We start from the raw sequence: 15,257 nt of genomic DNA, 5'->3' as shown, positions 1-15,257 counted from the left end.
ATTTAGAAAAAGCAGAAACACTTAATAAATTCTTTGCAAGTGTGTATACTAAAGAGACCTTGACAAATTTACCCGACCTTGGAGAAAGCTCCAGGTCGGGAAACGTTAATATTTGTGACTTGAGTCACTCCATTGGCAGTAGAAAAGAAGTTGCATGCCTTAGACCCCTACAAAGCACAAGGACCAGACAAAATACCCTCAAGAATATTAAAGGAATTGAGCAGAGAGTTAGCTCTTCCTTTGAGTATGATTTATAATAAATCACTTGAATCTGCTTGCCTACCTAAAGATAGGAAAATGGCTTAAGTAACAGCTATATATAAAAAAAGGGTCAAAACATGAACCAGGAAACTACAGACTAGTGAGCTTGACTTGTCTTGTATGTAAGATCTTGGAGTCTTTTATCAGGGATGCTATAGTATCACATACGACAAACAATCTGTATGCAGACTGTCAACATGGTTTTAGACAGAGAAGATCGTGTACAACACAGCTCCTAGAAGTAACTGAAGATCTCACAAAAATGATAGATATTGGTAAACCTATAGACATAATTTATTTAGACTTTAGAAAAGCATTTGACTCTGTACCACATCAAAGACTTTTATTAAAATTAGCTTCATATGGTATTACTGGAAGTATACTGAACTGGACAAAAAACTTCTTGTCAGAAAGAACACAGGTAGTTAGAATTGGAGAAAAAATGTCAACAAATGAAAATGATGTTAGTGGTATACCACAAGGTAGCATACTTGGCCCTGTGCTTTTTACAATATACATAAATGACCTCCCTGAAAGTATAGAAAGCAAATACAAAATATCTGCAGATGATACTAAACTTTACGGCAATGCACAAAATAATACTTCACTACAAAAGGACTTGTATATAAGTTACAGGACTGGACTGATAGATGGAATCTATATTTTAACGTTTCAAAGTGTAAAGTAATGGACATAGGGGAAAAATCCAGAAAACAAATACCATATGATAATAGACAACCACACAGGACATTGAGAATTGTCAAAGCGAGAAAGACCTTGGCATAACTTTCGGTAATAAACTATTATTTGACATACATATACAGAATATAATAAAGTCAACCAGATGATAGGAATAATTAACAGAACATTACCTATTTAGATAAAGATATATTTCTTAAACTGTATAAAGCATTGGTTAGATCACAAGTGGTATATGGTAATATTGTGTGGCACCCATACCTCAAGAGACCATCTATAGCTATAGAAAGGGTACAAAGAAGAGCAACTAAAATATTAAAAGAATGCAAATCTATGAGCTATCAACAGAGACTTATATACTTAAATCTGCATTCATTAAAGGGAAGAAAGCTAAGAGGGAATTTAATAGAAACATACAAAAATGTTAAATTGCTATAATGAAGTCAATGTGAATAATATTTTTAGAATGTCAGATTATGAGAGTAAAAGAAATTCAATGATGAAAATTTGTAAAGAGCACTGTAATACTAACCTAAGGAAAAATTCATTAGCTAATAGAATTGCACAAATATGGAATGCACTACATACCGAAACTAAACTTGCACAAAATACTAATGTGTTCAAAAATCTCCTTGACATGAACATCAATTTAAAAGAAAAATTTACTGACTTTGACGAGTGATTTACAGAACATGTAAAAGAAAACATACGAGTATATGTATCCCACAAATAAAAGGAGACTGATATTGAAGGGGACATAAAAAAGGCCATGAGGCCTAGGCAGTCAAATGCCAGTCCATACACTACTACTACTACTACTACTACTACTACTACTACTACTTGTGTGGAACTTCATCACTCCAGCTTTTCCACCAGCCCCTTCAACAGTGCCGCTCACCGTTTGTAGTCAGGGGTAGGTGGGAGAGGTCAGGGGTAGGTGGGAGAGGTCAGGGGTAGGTGGGAGAGGTCAGGGGAAGGTGGGAGAGGTCAGGGGTAGGTGGGAGAGGTCAGGGGAAGGTGAGAGAGGTCAGGGGTAGGTGGGAGAGGTCAGGGGAAGGTGGGAGAGGTCAGGGGTAGGTGGGAGAGGTCAGGGGTAGGTGGGAGAGGTCAGGGGAAGGTGGGAGAGGTCAGGGGTAGGTGAGAGAGGTCAGGGGTAGGTGGGAGAGGTCAGGGGTAGGTGGGAGAGGTCAGGGGAAGGTGGGAGAGGTCAGGGGAAGGTGGGAGAGGTCAGGGGTAGGTGGGAGAGGTCAGGGGTAGGTGGGAGAGGTCAGGGGAAGGTGGGAGAGGTCAGGGGTAGGTGGGAGAGGTCAGGGGTAGGTGGGAGAGGTCAGGGGAAGGTGGGAGAGGTCAGGGGTAGGTGGGAAAGGCATGAGTGTTGTATGCCATAGTTTGTAACAGTATAATTTTTGGTTTGGGGTTTTTCTTCATCGTGATTTCTTTGTATATTTGTTGCAATTGTTTGTGTGGGAATAAAAGTTTAATCTACTTCCCAAGTTCCCGATTCCTGTGTGACATGGTCTACTTCCTGATTTCTTCTGTGTGACATGGTCTACTTCCCGAGTTCCTGATTCCTGTGTGACATGGTCTGCTTCCTGATTCCTGTGTGACATGGTCTACTTCCTGATTCCTTCTGTGTGACATGGTCTGCTTCCCGAGTTCCTGATTCCTGTGTGACATGGTCTACTTCCTGATTCCTTCTGTGTGACATGGTCTACTTCCCGAGTTCCTGATTCCTGTGTGACATGGTCTACTTCCTGATTCCTGTGTGACATGGTCTACTTCCTGATTCCTTCTGTGTGACATGGTCTACTTCCCGAGTTCCTGATTCCTGTGTGACATGGTCTACTTCCTGATTCCTGTGTGACATGGTCTACTTCCTGATTCCTGTGTGACATGGTCTACTTCCCGAGTTCCTGATTCCTGTGTGACATGGTCTGCTTCCTGATTCCTTCTGTGTGACATGGTCTACTTCCTGATTCCTGTGTGACATGGTCTGCTTCCTGATTCCTGTGTGAGATGATCTACTTCCTGATTCCTGTGTGACATGGTCTACTTCCTGATTCCTGTGTGACATGGTCTGCTTCCTGATTCCTGTGTGACATGATCTACTTCCTGATTCCTGTGTGACATGGTCTACTTCCTGATTCCTGTGTGACATGGTCTACTTCCTGATTCCTGTGTGACATGGTCTACGTCCTGATTCCTGTGTGAGATGATCTACTTCCTGATTCCTGTGTGACATGATCAACTTCCTGATTCCTGTGTGACATGGTCTACTTCCCGAGTTCCTGATTCCTGTGTGACATGGTCTGCTTCCTGATTCCTTCTGTGTGACATGGTCTGCTTCCTGATTCCTGTGTGACATGATCTACTTCCTGATTCCTGTGTGACATGGTCTACTTCCTGATTCCTGTGTGACATGATCTACTTCCTGATTCCTGTGTGACATGGTCTACTTCCTGATTCCTGTGTGACATGATCTACTTCCTGATTCCTGTGTGACATGATCTACTTCCTGATTCCTGTGTGACATGGTCTACTTCCTGATTCCTGTGTGACATGATCTGCTTCCTGATTCCTGTGTGACATGATCTACTTCCTGATTCCTGTGTGACATGGTCTGTCCCTTCTCAGGAGGGTAGGGGCGCGACAACATAATTAGATTAAAAGCGGCTACTGAGAAAAGTGCGATCAGTCAGCCAGGACGAGCCACATCCAGCTTTGGAGGTTTTCCAGATGCTCCCCTCGGGTCGTCGGTACAGAAATATTAGGGAAAAAATCGTTTCGCCAACAGCTTTTACCCCAAAGCCGCAGTCGGTGCCTTGTCTCTCGAACAAATCCAGTTTGATTCAAGAAAATTGTGCAATCAACATTTACCTGAAGATATAGTTATCAGCCCCGTCCGTATGTAATGCAGGTGTAATATGGGGCGCGCGCGCATTCGCGTGAGTGTCAGTGTGCATGGCAGTGTGCGTGTGAGTGCGCATGTGCAAGTACTTATATATTATTGATACTGATACATATTTGTCTTCTGTGTTGAATTTATATTTGTACCTTTTTATGTATTATCCCCCCCATCCCCCACCCCCATATTCCTTGACCCCGGTACACCTGGTAATGAAGATATATTCTGTTCTATTCTACAATACACATGCACATCTCAAATGAACATGGCACACCAGAAATGCGATCAATCCAGAGAACATGACATCACACAATGGTTTCATTCCATTGTGGACAAGGACATATGTGATTATTACTTTAGTTGTGTAACCCGGTGCACAACGCTGCACTCCTCAAAGAAGACAATAATCTTACGGTGTCACGAAGAACACCTAAAATAGAAATGATTGTCATAAGCACACAATTTTCAACATTTATAGCTTGGTTTTGGAAATCGTAAACAGTTTTGCGATGAAGGAGAACAAACTCACAACACGTTCAGTACGTAGAAGTCATGATTTATATGCTCACCTACCGGCCTCAGTTTCTGGTTTTTCGATACAGACTATTGGGACCAAAACCAGTTGCCTGAAGCTTTTACCCAAAAGCAGTCCATGCCCTGTCTCGAACAAATCAGTCCAATATGATTAAAGAGAATTGTGCAACCAACAACACTGATTTACTTAAACATCAATAATCAGCCCCATCCACATGGACTGAATGCACGTGCATTGTGAGGCTTATGTTCAAACGGCATGTACACGTTATGATATATATACGCATACTCATGTCGGGCGTCGGGGCGCCGCGCGCTCACACACACACACACACACACACACACACACACACACACACACACACACTGATACACAGATACACGGACAGACACAGACGTAAACATACACCGACACACACACGCGCGCGCGCGCACACACACACGCACGCACACACACACACACACACACACACACACACACACACACACACACACACTGAGACTCAGATACACGGACAGACACAGACGTAAACAGGCACACACACACACACACACACACACACACACACACACACACACACACACACACTGACACACACACACACACTGAGACACACACACACACACACTGACACAGACGTAAACACACACACACTGACACAGACGTAAACACACACACACACACACACACTGAGACACACACACACACACACACTGACACAGACGTAAACACACACACACACACACACACACACACACACACACACACACACACACACCTGTTACGCTCTTCATTTTCAAAATCACCGTCTGTCAAACAACGCAGTACCAATAACCGCGTCAAAACTAAAAGCATGGAGTGAAAGAAGAGTTCATTCCCTTGTTCTATTTGTCACCTGTCCGCACAGGTAACGGCAAGTGGAGACAACCACCTGACGTCTGCTACCCACCTTCACTTGTTTTCTGGCGACAGGCAGCTTTACGACAGTGACCCCACAGTGGATCCGGTGGTCCCACCTGGGTCTGACCATTTGAACCGAGAGTCCACCGAGTGACTGTCAGAGTCCCCGTGGGTATTTGTCGTCTTCATCAGCGTGCCCACTGTCGTTTTGAAGGCAGGAACGGGATAGGCTGGCGTGAGACGAGCAATCAAGCGTGACAGTCGCAACATGGCGCCCAGCGGTGGGATAAAGTGACAGCGCGGTGACAGTGGTTTGTGACTTCACAAAACTGTGAAAAAGACTGTGTCTTGGTTTTATGACGGAGTGTTTTACTGTGTTGGGGCAGCTACTGCTGTGAAAGTCGAGTGAATGAGCGTAATGGATTAAGCGACGAGTCATGGAGAAGTTTGGATTTAGCAAGAGATCGACTGCCAACAAGGTGAGTGGTGTAAATTCCTCAGTGACAGACCGAGCTTCCCTCACGACAAGTGGACTGCTGTTTGGGGGGAAGAAGGGGAGGAAAGGAGGGAGAGTTTTCTTTGAGTGGTCTTCTTTAACAGCACCTCATCAGGGTCCTATTACTCTGTGTTTTAAAAGAACAAACTTTTTCCGTTTGTCCCAGATAAACTTTTCTCGTCAGGCCGAAGAAACTCCACAAGCAGGAAATGATGTCACTGTATTGAGCACTGTCTTTTGTGTTGGGCTGTCAATAACCAGAATGTATCCATTGACTTGTCAGTACCGTGCCTGTGATCTACGCTGTGCAGGGCATGAACTCGAAAGTATGCCGGACTTTTTTTTTTTTAACGTTACTGATTTTATTGTGTGTATTTGTTTTTGTTTTTTTAAGTACTGAAACCTGCTTGGAAGGTGAACGATCTTTGTAAATTAAAAATATTTGTAATATTAATGAATACTAGTCACTTTTGACTGGAGACAGAGCAAGAGAGAGATAGAGATAGAGAGAGATCTATCTGCTTGATGAAAAAAGTAATGCAAATTTGTATAATCATTTATTGTACACACACACACACACACACACACACACACACACACACACCTCCATTATTATCATTATCAGATGCATGCATGCAATATTTCATTTTAAATTCACTCACACAGAAAAGATCAATTTCTTGCCTTAGACATGTGCAAATTCTAACTTCTAAGGTTCTTGACAAGAGTAAATAGTGTTATTATTTTTATTTTTACAAGATTACATGTTTTAATTACATAAAGTATATTTATTATTTCAACTAATTCTACTAGCTCTTATTTATATGACAGATTGCATGGATTTTTTAAATTATGTATTTCAAAATAAATGTGGTGTTTTGTATTTCAAAATAAATGTGTTCTTTAAGTCTGATTGGAAATTTGGTTTTAAAAATAATTGTATGCATGTGTGGATGCCTGTGTTTGAACAAAAAATGCTTAGGTATTAAAAGTTAACTCCTGCAGTGATGTATGATTGATTTTCTTACACCCAGTACACACACACACACACACACACACACACACACACACACACACACACACACACACACACACACCACTCACTGAAGAATGGAGTAATGAACTAAAATACTAGTTAAAGTAAACCTACAGTTGTATTAATTATGTCAGCATGCTTATGGTTTGAATTTATGTAGTTTGTCAGTATGTGAAATCACCTGGCCAGCCAGCAGGCCACTTGTAGCAGGTGTCAGTGTTGGGCAGTAAGGGCACTGTTCTCCTACATGTAGCAGGTGTCAGTGTTGGGCAGTAAGGGCACTGTTCTCCTACATGTAGCAGGTGTCAGTGTTGGGCAGTAAGGGCACTGTTCTACATGTAGCAGGTGTCAGTGTTGGGCAGTAAGGGCACTGTTCTCCTACATGTAGCAGGTGTCAGTGTTGGGCAGTAAGGGCACTGTTCTACATATAGCAGGTGTCAGTGTTGGGCAGTAAGGGCACTGCTCTCCTACATGTAGCAGGTGTCAGTGTTGGACAGTAAGGGCACTGTTCTCCTACATGTAGCAGGTGTCAGTGTTGGGCAGTAAGGGCACTGTTCTCCTACATGTAGCAGGTGTCAGTGTTGGGCAGTAAGGGCACTGCTCTCCCACGTGTTTGCCGGTGGAGTTCATCAACTTCACCCACTAAACTGCTTTTGAACATTTGGATCTTAAAACCACACTGCATTTAGATTAAAGCACTTCATACTGTGTGTGTGTGTGTGTGTGTGTGTGTGTGTGTGTAAATGTGTGTGTAAATGTGTGTAAACATACATACTGTGTTTGCGCTTACGATTGATCAGTTGGAAAGGAGTACTGTCACTGTACGTATTGACTGTAACAGTGCTAGCTCATCATGAGTGTGTCTGATGTCACTGTGTGTACACAATGTTTTTGTGTGTTTGTACGTAGTGTGTTGTTACTGTGTATGTTCAGTTTTTAGTGCATTTAATTAATGTGATTTTATTGCGTGTTCTTCTTTATACATTTTTTTTTGTCTTTGTAGTCTGCATTAATTGGAAAAAATGTTATATGAATTTATAAGTTAATAACATTTGATTGCACAATAAAAGTTTCAGTTTTAGTAGCTCAAGGAGTTGTCACTGCGTTCGGACAAATCCATATACGCTACACCACATCTGCCAAGCAGATGCCTGACCAGCAGCGTAACCCAACGCACTTAGTCAGGCCTTGAGATAATACACAATAAAAAGACGATGTACTCTGTTTGCTCACAACACACACATGGTCATTTTGATAAAAATATATTTCAAACTGAAATGTCCTTTTCTGATTTGTATATATATATATATATATATATATATATGTATATATATATATATATATATATATATATATATATATATATATATATATATATCTGGTTTGTCATGTTACTGTTGCTCACTGTGTTTTAGGCAAGGGCTGAGAATTTACATGCACCACATAATTATTTGTGTGTGCTTGAGTGAACACATGGCCTACATTTTAATTCAATTCAGTTTCAGTTCAAATCACTTTGTTTGTTTCAAACAAGTAGAATAGAAGTGTCTTCAGTCTCAATCTCTCATTCAAATGCTATTCAAAAGATATATATATATGTATATATATATATATGTATATATATATATATATATATATATATGTATATATATATATATATATGATATAAAAAGCAAAACAAAAAACTCCTGAATAACTGGTAGACCTGCCATTCTTTGATTTATTTGACATGTCATGTCAGTCCCCATGTAAACTTCAGCAAAGAAAAAAATATCACATTTAAAATGCAAGTGAAGTGGAAAAAAAAAGAGGCGTGAATGTGTGCAAAATATACTGGGCAGTAATCAGAGAAGAGTGTACTGGTTATCTTATTAAATATGACGATTAATATTTATAACCAATATAACACATTCATGACTGCACAGTAAGTGTTTTTTGGTGACAGTTTTTCATGTGGTAACACAGCACATATTCATGACTGCACAGTAAGTGTTTTTGGTGACAGTTTTTCATGTGGTAACACAGCACATATTCATGACTGCACAGTAAGTGTTTTTGGTGACAGTTTTTCATGTGGTAACACAGCACATATTCATGACTGCACAGTAAGTGTTTTTGGTGACAGTTTTTCATGTCACACAGTACACATTTATGAATGTACAGTAAGTGTTTTTGGTGACAGTTCTTCATGTCACACAGTACACATTTATGAATGTACAGTAAGTGTTTTTGGTGACAGTTCTTCACACAAGAACACAGCAACATGAATTCCACTTGTGCTGCGTTTTCCTCAGAAAAGTTGAAATGAAGTTTGCTGAATATCAAATCCTGACTGAATTCATAAGGCTACAGTGAATCTTTATTAAATCATTGTACAGTTAAACCATTTTCAGACATAGACATTCCTGGCTGCTGCCATAGAAAAATCCAAACAAATGAAATAGCAAACCCCAGTCTGTGTCAACCTTTTGGAGCCTCTCTCCCTTTCTTTCTTTCTCTCTCTTTCCCTCTCTCTCTCGCTTTCCCTCTCTCTCTCTTTCCCTCTCTCTCTCACTTTCCCTCTCTCTCTTTCCCTCTCTCTCTTTCTCTCATTCTCACTGTCTTTCTCTCATAGAAACAAACATCTTCATTGAAATATATGGTATATAAATATATGAATTAAATATGGTATATAAATATATATATATGGTATATATTATAATTCATGAAATCAAAATGCTTCCCTCCATACCCCAGCTGAAAGGGAAAAAAGTCACTCTGAGTGAAGCCATTGTTTATAGGGTGGGTGGGAGGTGGTGGAGGGGAGTGTGTTTGGTGGGGTGGGGGGAGGGGGGGGTGGGTGTGGCGGGCACAGTGAACTGTAGTGTCCAGCATTCCATGAATTCAGGGACCAGAAGGCCATACAGCGGCCACAAGTGGCCAGAGTCAGGGGCCAAGAGGCCAGCTGGTCAGATCAGTCAGTAAGCCTGGCACAACACGACATGCAGCAGTGACCAGTGGTCAATATTGGTGCTGGGCTGACCTCTCGGTGCAGCAATGACCAGTGGTCAGTATTGGTGCTGGGCTGACCTCTCGGTGCAGCAGTGACCAGTGGTCAATATTGGTGCTGGGCTGACCTCTCGGTGCAGCAGTGACCAGTGGTCAGTATTGGTGCTGGGCTGACCTCTCGGTGCAGCAATGACCATTGGTCAATATTGGTGCTCGGCTGACCTCTCGGTGCAGCAATGACCAGTGGTCAATATTGGTGCTGGGCTGACCTCTCGGTGCAGCAATGACCAGTGGTCAATATTGGTGCTGGGCTGACCTCTCGGTGCAGCAGTGACCAGTGGTCAGTATTGGTGCTGGACTGACTGCTCGGTGCAGCAGTGACCAGTGGTCAGTATTGGTGCTGGGCTGACCTCTCGGTGCAGCATTGACCATTGGTCAACATTGGTGCTCGGCTGACCACTCTGGCACAAGCTGGGGCCTTGTGCACTGACATACCTTTCTGACTGTACACACTGACTGCTGTTTGACTGACACACCTTACTGTACACACTGACTGCTGTTTGACTGACACACCTTACTGTACACACTGACTGCTGTTTGACTGACACACCTTACTGTACACACTGACTGCTGTTTGACTGACACACCTTACTGTACACACTGACTGCTGTTTGACTGACACACCTTACTGTACACACTGACTGCTGTTTTAGTTTTAATACAGACTCGTGCCTTCTTTCGGTTTGTTAGATATTTATGTCTACACTAGTTACAATACTTACTTTGGCATTTCTTAGTCTTACTGTACGCTTGGTAGATGTGTCTGTCTACACAGAATTCACCAACAGTTCTGATGCTCTGTAATATAATTGTCATGGTATGCACATGACCTCAGATGGTCACCATTATAAATATTGTGTCAGTGGTGTTCAACTAGCTGTGAAATAAGCGAGTGGTCACCAGACGAGTTAGACCTCGCTGTATGGGCAAGGCAGCTGGTATACACAGTTATTTAACCATAATTCATCAGTTAGACCTCGCTGTATGGGCAAGGCAGCTGGTATACACAGTTATTTAACCATAATTCATCAGTTAGACCTCGCTGTATGGGCAAGGCAGCTGGTATACACAGTTATTTAACCATAATTCATCAGTTAGACCTCGCTGTATGGGCAAGGCAGCTGGTATACACAGTTATTTAACCATAATTCATCAGTTAGACCTCGCTGTATGGGCAAGGCAGCTGGTACCCACTGTCATTTAACCATAATTCATCAGTTAGAGTTAGACCTCGCTGTATGGGCAAGGCAGCTGGTACCCACAGTCATTTAACCATAATTCATCAGTTAGACCTCGCTGTATGGGCAAGGCAGCTGGTACATACAGTCATTTAACCATAATTCATTTAGCCGGCTCGTTCATAGGATTTTCTAAGATATGAAGTTCTATCACACTTCAAGTTCTCGTTTAATTCTTCACTTGCGTGCACGTGCCATTGCCCAGATAGAGGGAGTTGAATTATCAATGATGATGAAGGACATGACAGTGTTTTGCTACATGATCAGCATGGGTGTGTTGGACGTGACAGTGTTTTGCTACATGATCAGCATGGGTGTGTTGGACACATGACAGTGTTTTGCTACATGATCAGCATGGGTGTGTTGGACACATGACGATGTTTTGCTACATGATCAGCATGGGTGTGTTGGACATGACAGTGTTTTGCTACATGATCAGCATGGGTGTGTTGGACACATGACGATGTTTTGCTACATGATCAGCATGGGTGTGTTGGACATGACAGTGTTTTGCTACATGATCAGCATGGGTGTGTTGGACATGACAGTGTTTTGCTACATGATCAGCATGGGTGTGTTGGACACATGACGATGTTTTGCTACATGATCAGCATGGGTGTGTTGGATGTGACGCTCTGTTGCTGTATGGTAGTGTTATTAAAGATTTATGAATTGTACATGACGTTCTATTGCTGTGATAAGAAACTTTAGGGAGAGCTGGACAGTACAAGGTCTTCAGAGAAGAAGCCCCCCTCAGTCAAGTGTTTCGGTCCTTAACTCCTAACACTCTAAGGGAGCAGGGCCGCACCCAGGTCATGACTCCTGGATGCCCTCGTATTGCTGCCTTTTATTTTATTTTATTTTTTTCCTGGTCCTCAGTAGGTTCGAACACGCACCGCCAGGGTGGTCGCCACTTCAGGACTGAGTCACCTTTTCTGGCAGACATTTTAACCACTGAGCCATTGTAAGCCAAGTTTGAGTTGGGAAATTGAATCCTAGTGAAGTTTACTTTCATTCCTCCTCGACCAGATCCAGCTGGAACTCTTTTCTGCTGCTTCTGCCATTGCCTTGAGAGCCCATGTCCTCTCTCTGCCAGAAATCAACAGCTGTTTCATGAGGCTGTGGGCAGATGCGCCCACAAACCCTCTTGTACCAATCTCTATGGCGAGGACTTTGGCTTGGAAGCCAGTTTCTCTCAGGCTGCTGGCTAGACTAGCATGCTTCTCAGTCTTGCAGATGTAGGCTTCCTCCATTCTGCTTTTGTATGGCACACTGAGCTCAATCAGAATCATTTCGTTGCCTTGGAGTGGAGCACTATGTCAGGTCTCATGCCGCTCTTGCTGATGATTTCCGGGTGTTTCTTCCCCATGTATTGCTACATGATCAGTATGGTAGTGTTGGACATGAATGACAGTGTAATGCTACTTGATCAATGTGGTAATGTTGAGGACATGACGATGTAGTGCTGCATGATCAGTATGGTATTGTTGGACATGACGATGTTTTCCTACATGATCACAGATCAGTATGGTATTGTTGGACATGACGATGTATTGCTGCATGATCAATGTGGTACTGTTGAGTGACATGACGTTGTGTTGCTACATGATCAGTATGGTATTGTTGGACATAATGATGTATTGCTAAATGATCAGTATGGTATTGTTGGACATGACGATGTATTGCTACATGATCAGTATGGTATTGTTGGACATGACGATGTATTGCTACATGATCAGTATGGTATTTTGGACATGACGATGTATTGCTACATGATCAGTATGGTAATGTTGGACATGATGATGTATTGCTACATGATCAGTATGGTCATGTTGGACATGACGATGTATTGCTACATAATCAGTATGGTAATGTTCAACATGATGATATATTGCTACATGATCAGTATGGTAATGTTCAGCATGATGATGTATTGCTACATGATCAGTATGGTAATGTTGGGCATGACAATGTATTGCTACATGATGAGTATGGTAATGTTGGGCATGACGATGTATTGCTACATGATCAATGTGGTAGTGTTGAGGACATAACGATGTATTGCTACATGATCAGTATGGTAGTGTTGGACGTGACGATGTATTGCTACATGATCAGTATGGTGATGTTGGATATGACGATGTATTGCTACATGGTCTGTATGGTAATGTTGGACATGACATTGTATTGCTACATGATCAGTATGGTTATGTTGAGGACATGACGATGTATTGCTACATGGTCTGTATGGTAATGTTGGACATGATGATGTATTGCTACATGATCAGTATGGTAGTGTTCAGGACATGACGATGTATTGCTACATGATCAGTATGGTCATGTTGGACATGACGTTGTATTGCTACATGATCAGTATGGTAGTGTTGGACATGACGATGTATTGCTACATGATCAGTATGGTAATGTTGGACATGACGTTGTATTGCTACATGATCAGTATGGTAGTGTTGAGGACATGACGATGTATTGCTACATGATCAGCATGGTAGTGTTGGACATGACGATGTATTACTACATGATCAGTATGGTAATGTTGGACATGACGATGTATTGCTACATGATCAGTATGGTCATGTTGGACATGACGATGTATTGCTACATAATCAGTATGGTAATGTTCAACATGATGATGTATTGCTACATGATCAGTATGGTAATGTTCAGCATGATGATGTATTGCTACATGATCAGTATGGTAGTGTTGGACATGACGATATATTGCTACATGATGAGTATGGTAATGTTGGGCATGACGATGTATTGCTACATGATCAATGTGGTAGTGTTGAGGACATGACGATGTATTGCTACATGGTCAGCATGGTAGTGTTGGACATGACGATGTATTGCTACATGATCAGTATGGTAATGTTGGACATGACGTTGTATTGCTACATGATCAGTATGGTGATGTTGGATATGACGATGTATTGCTACATGATCAGTATGGTGATGTTGGATATGACGATGTATTGCTACATGGTCTGTATGGTAATGTTGGACATGACGTTGTATTGCTACATGATCAGTATGGTAGTGTTGGACATGATGATGTATTGCTACATGATCAGTATGGTAGTGTTGGACATGATAATGTATTGCTACATGATCAGTGTGGTAGTGTTGAGGACATGACGATGTATTGCTGCATGATCAGTATGGTAGTGTTGGACATGACGATGTATTGCTACATGATCAGTATGGTAGTGTTGGACATGACGATGTATTGCTACATGATCAGTATGGTAGTGTTGAGGACATGAAGATGTATTGCTGCATGATCAGTATGGTATTGTTGGACATGACGATGTATTGCTACATGATCAGTATGGTAGTGTTGAGGACATGACGATGTATTGCTGCATGATCAGTATGGTCATGTTGGACATGACGATGTATTGCTACATGATCAGTATGGTAGTGTTGGACATGACGATGTATTGCTACATGATCAGTATGGTCATGTTGGACATGACGATGTATTGCTACATGATCAGTATGGTGGTGTTGAGGACATGACGATGTATTGCTGCATGATCAGTATGGTAGTGTTGGACATGACGATGTATTGCTACATGATCAGTATGGTAGTGTTGGACATGACGATGTATTGCTACATGATCAGTATGGTAGTGTTGGACATGACGATGTATTGCTACATGATCAGTATGGTAGTGTTGGACATGACGATGTATTGCTACATGATCAGCATGGTAGTGTTGGACATGACGATGTATTGCTACATGATCAGTATGGTGGTGTTGAGGACATGACGATGTATTGCTACATGATCAGTATGGTACTGTTGGACATGACGATGTATTGCTACATGATCAGTATGGTAGTGTTGGGCATGACGATGTATTGCTACATGATCAGTATGGTAGTGTTGAGGACATGACGATGTATTGCTGCATGATCAGTATGGTCATGTTGGACATGACGATGTATTGCTACATGATCAGTATGGTAGTGTTGGACATGACGATGTATTGCTACATGATCAGTATGTTAGTGTTGGACATGACGGTGTATTGCTACATGATCAGTATGGTAGTGTTGGACATGACGATGTATTGCTACATGATCAGTATGGTAGTGTTGGACATGACGATGTA

General features: G+C 41.9%; 1 protein-coding gene across 2 annotated transcripts in view; it reads left to right on the top strand.

Moving 5' to 3' along the window:
- Positions 1 to 5,639: 5,639 nt before the first annotated feature.
- LOC143288287 (uncharacterized) overlaps positions 5,640 to 15,257 on the top strand; it is a 112,396-nt gene continuing 102,778 nt past the window's right edge. For both annotated transcript variants that reach the window (XR_013056051.1, XM_076596634.1), the window contains exon 1: positions 5,640 to 5,779. Coding sequence is in view for 1 of the 2 variants with exons in the window: in XM_076596634.1 (XP_076452749.1) it covers positions 5,738 to 5,779 (42 nt within the window). In the remaining variant the exon portion in view is untranslated. The remainder of the gene's footprint in view (positions 5,780 to 15,257) is intronic.

Source organism: Babylonia areolata, chromosome 12 (assembly GCF_041734735.1).
Source record: "Babylonia areolata isolate BAREFJ2019XMU chromosome 12, ASM4173473v1, whole genome shotgun sequence".
Classification (NCBI taxonomy): domain Eukaryota; kingdom Metazoa; phylum Mollusca; class Gastropoda; order Neogastropoda; family Buccinidae; genus Babylonia; species Babylonia areolata.
The sequence above is the reverse complement of the archived record's forward strand: the minus strand, read 5'-3'. Positions and strand labels throughout refer to the sequence as shown.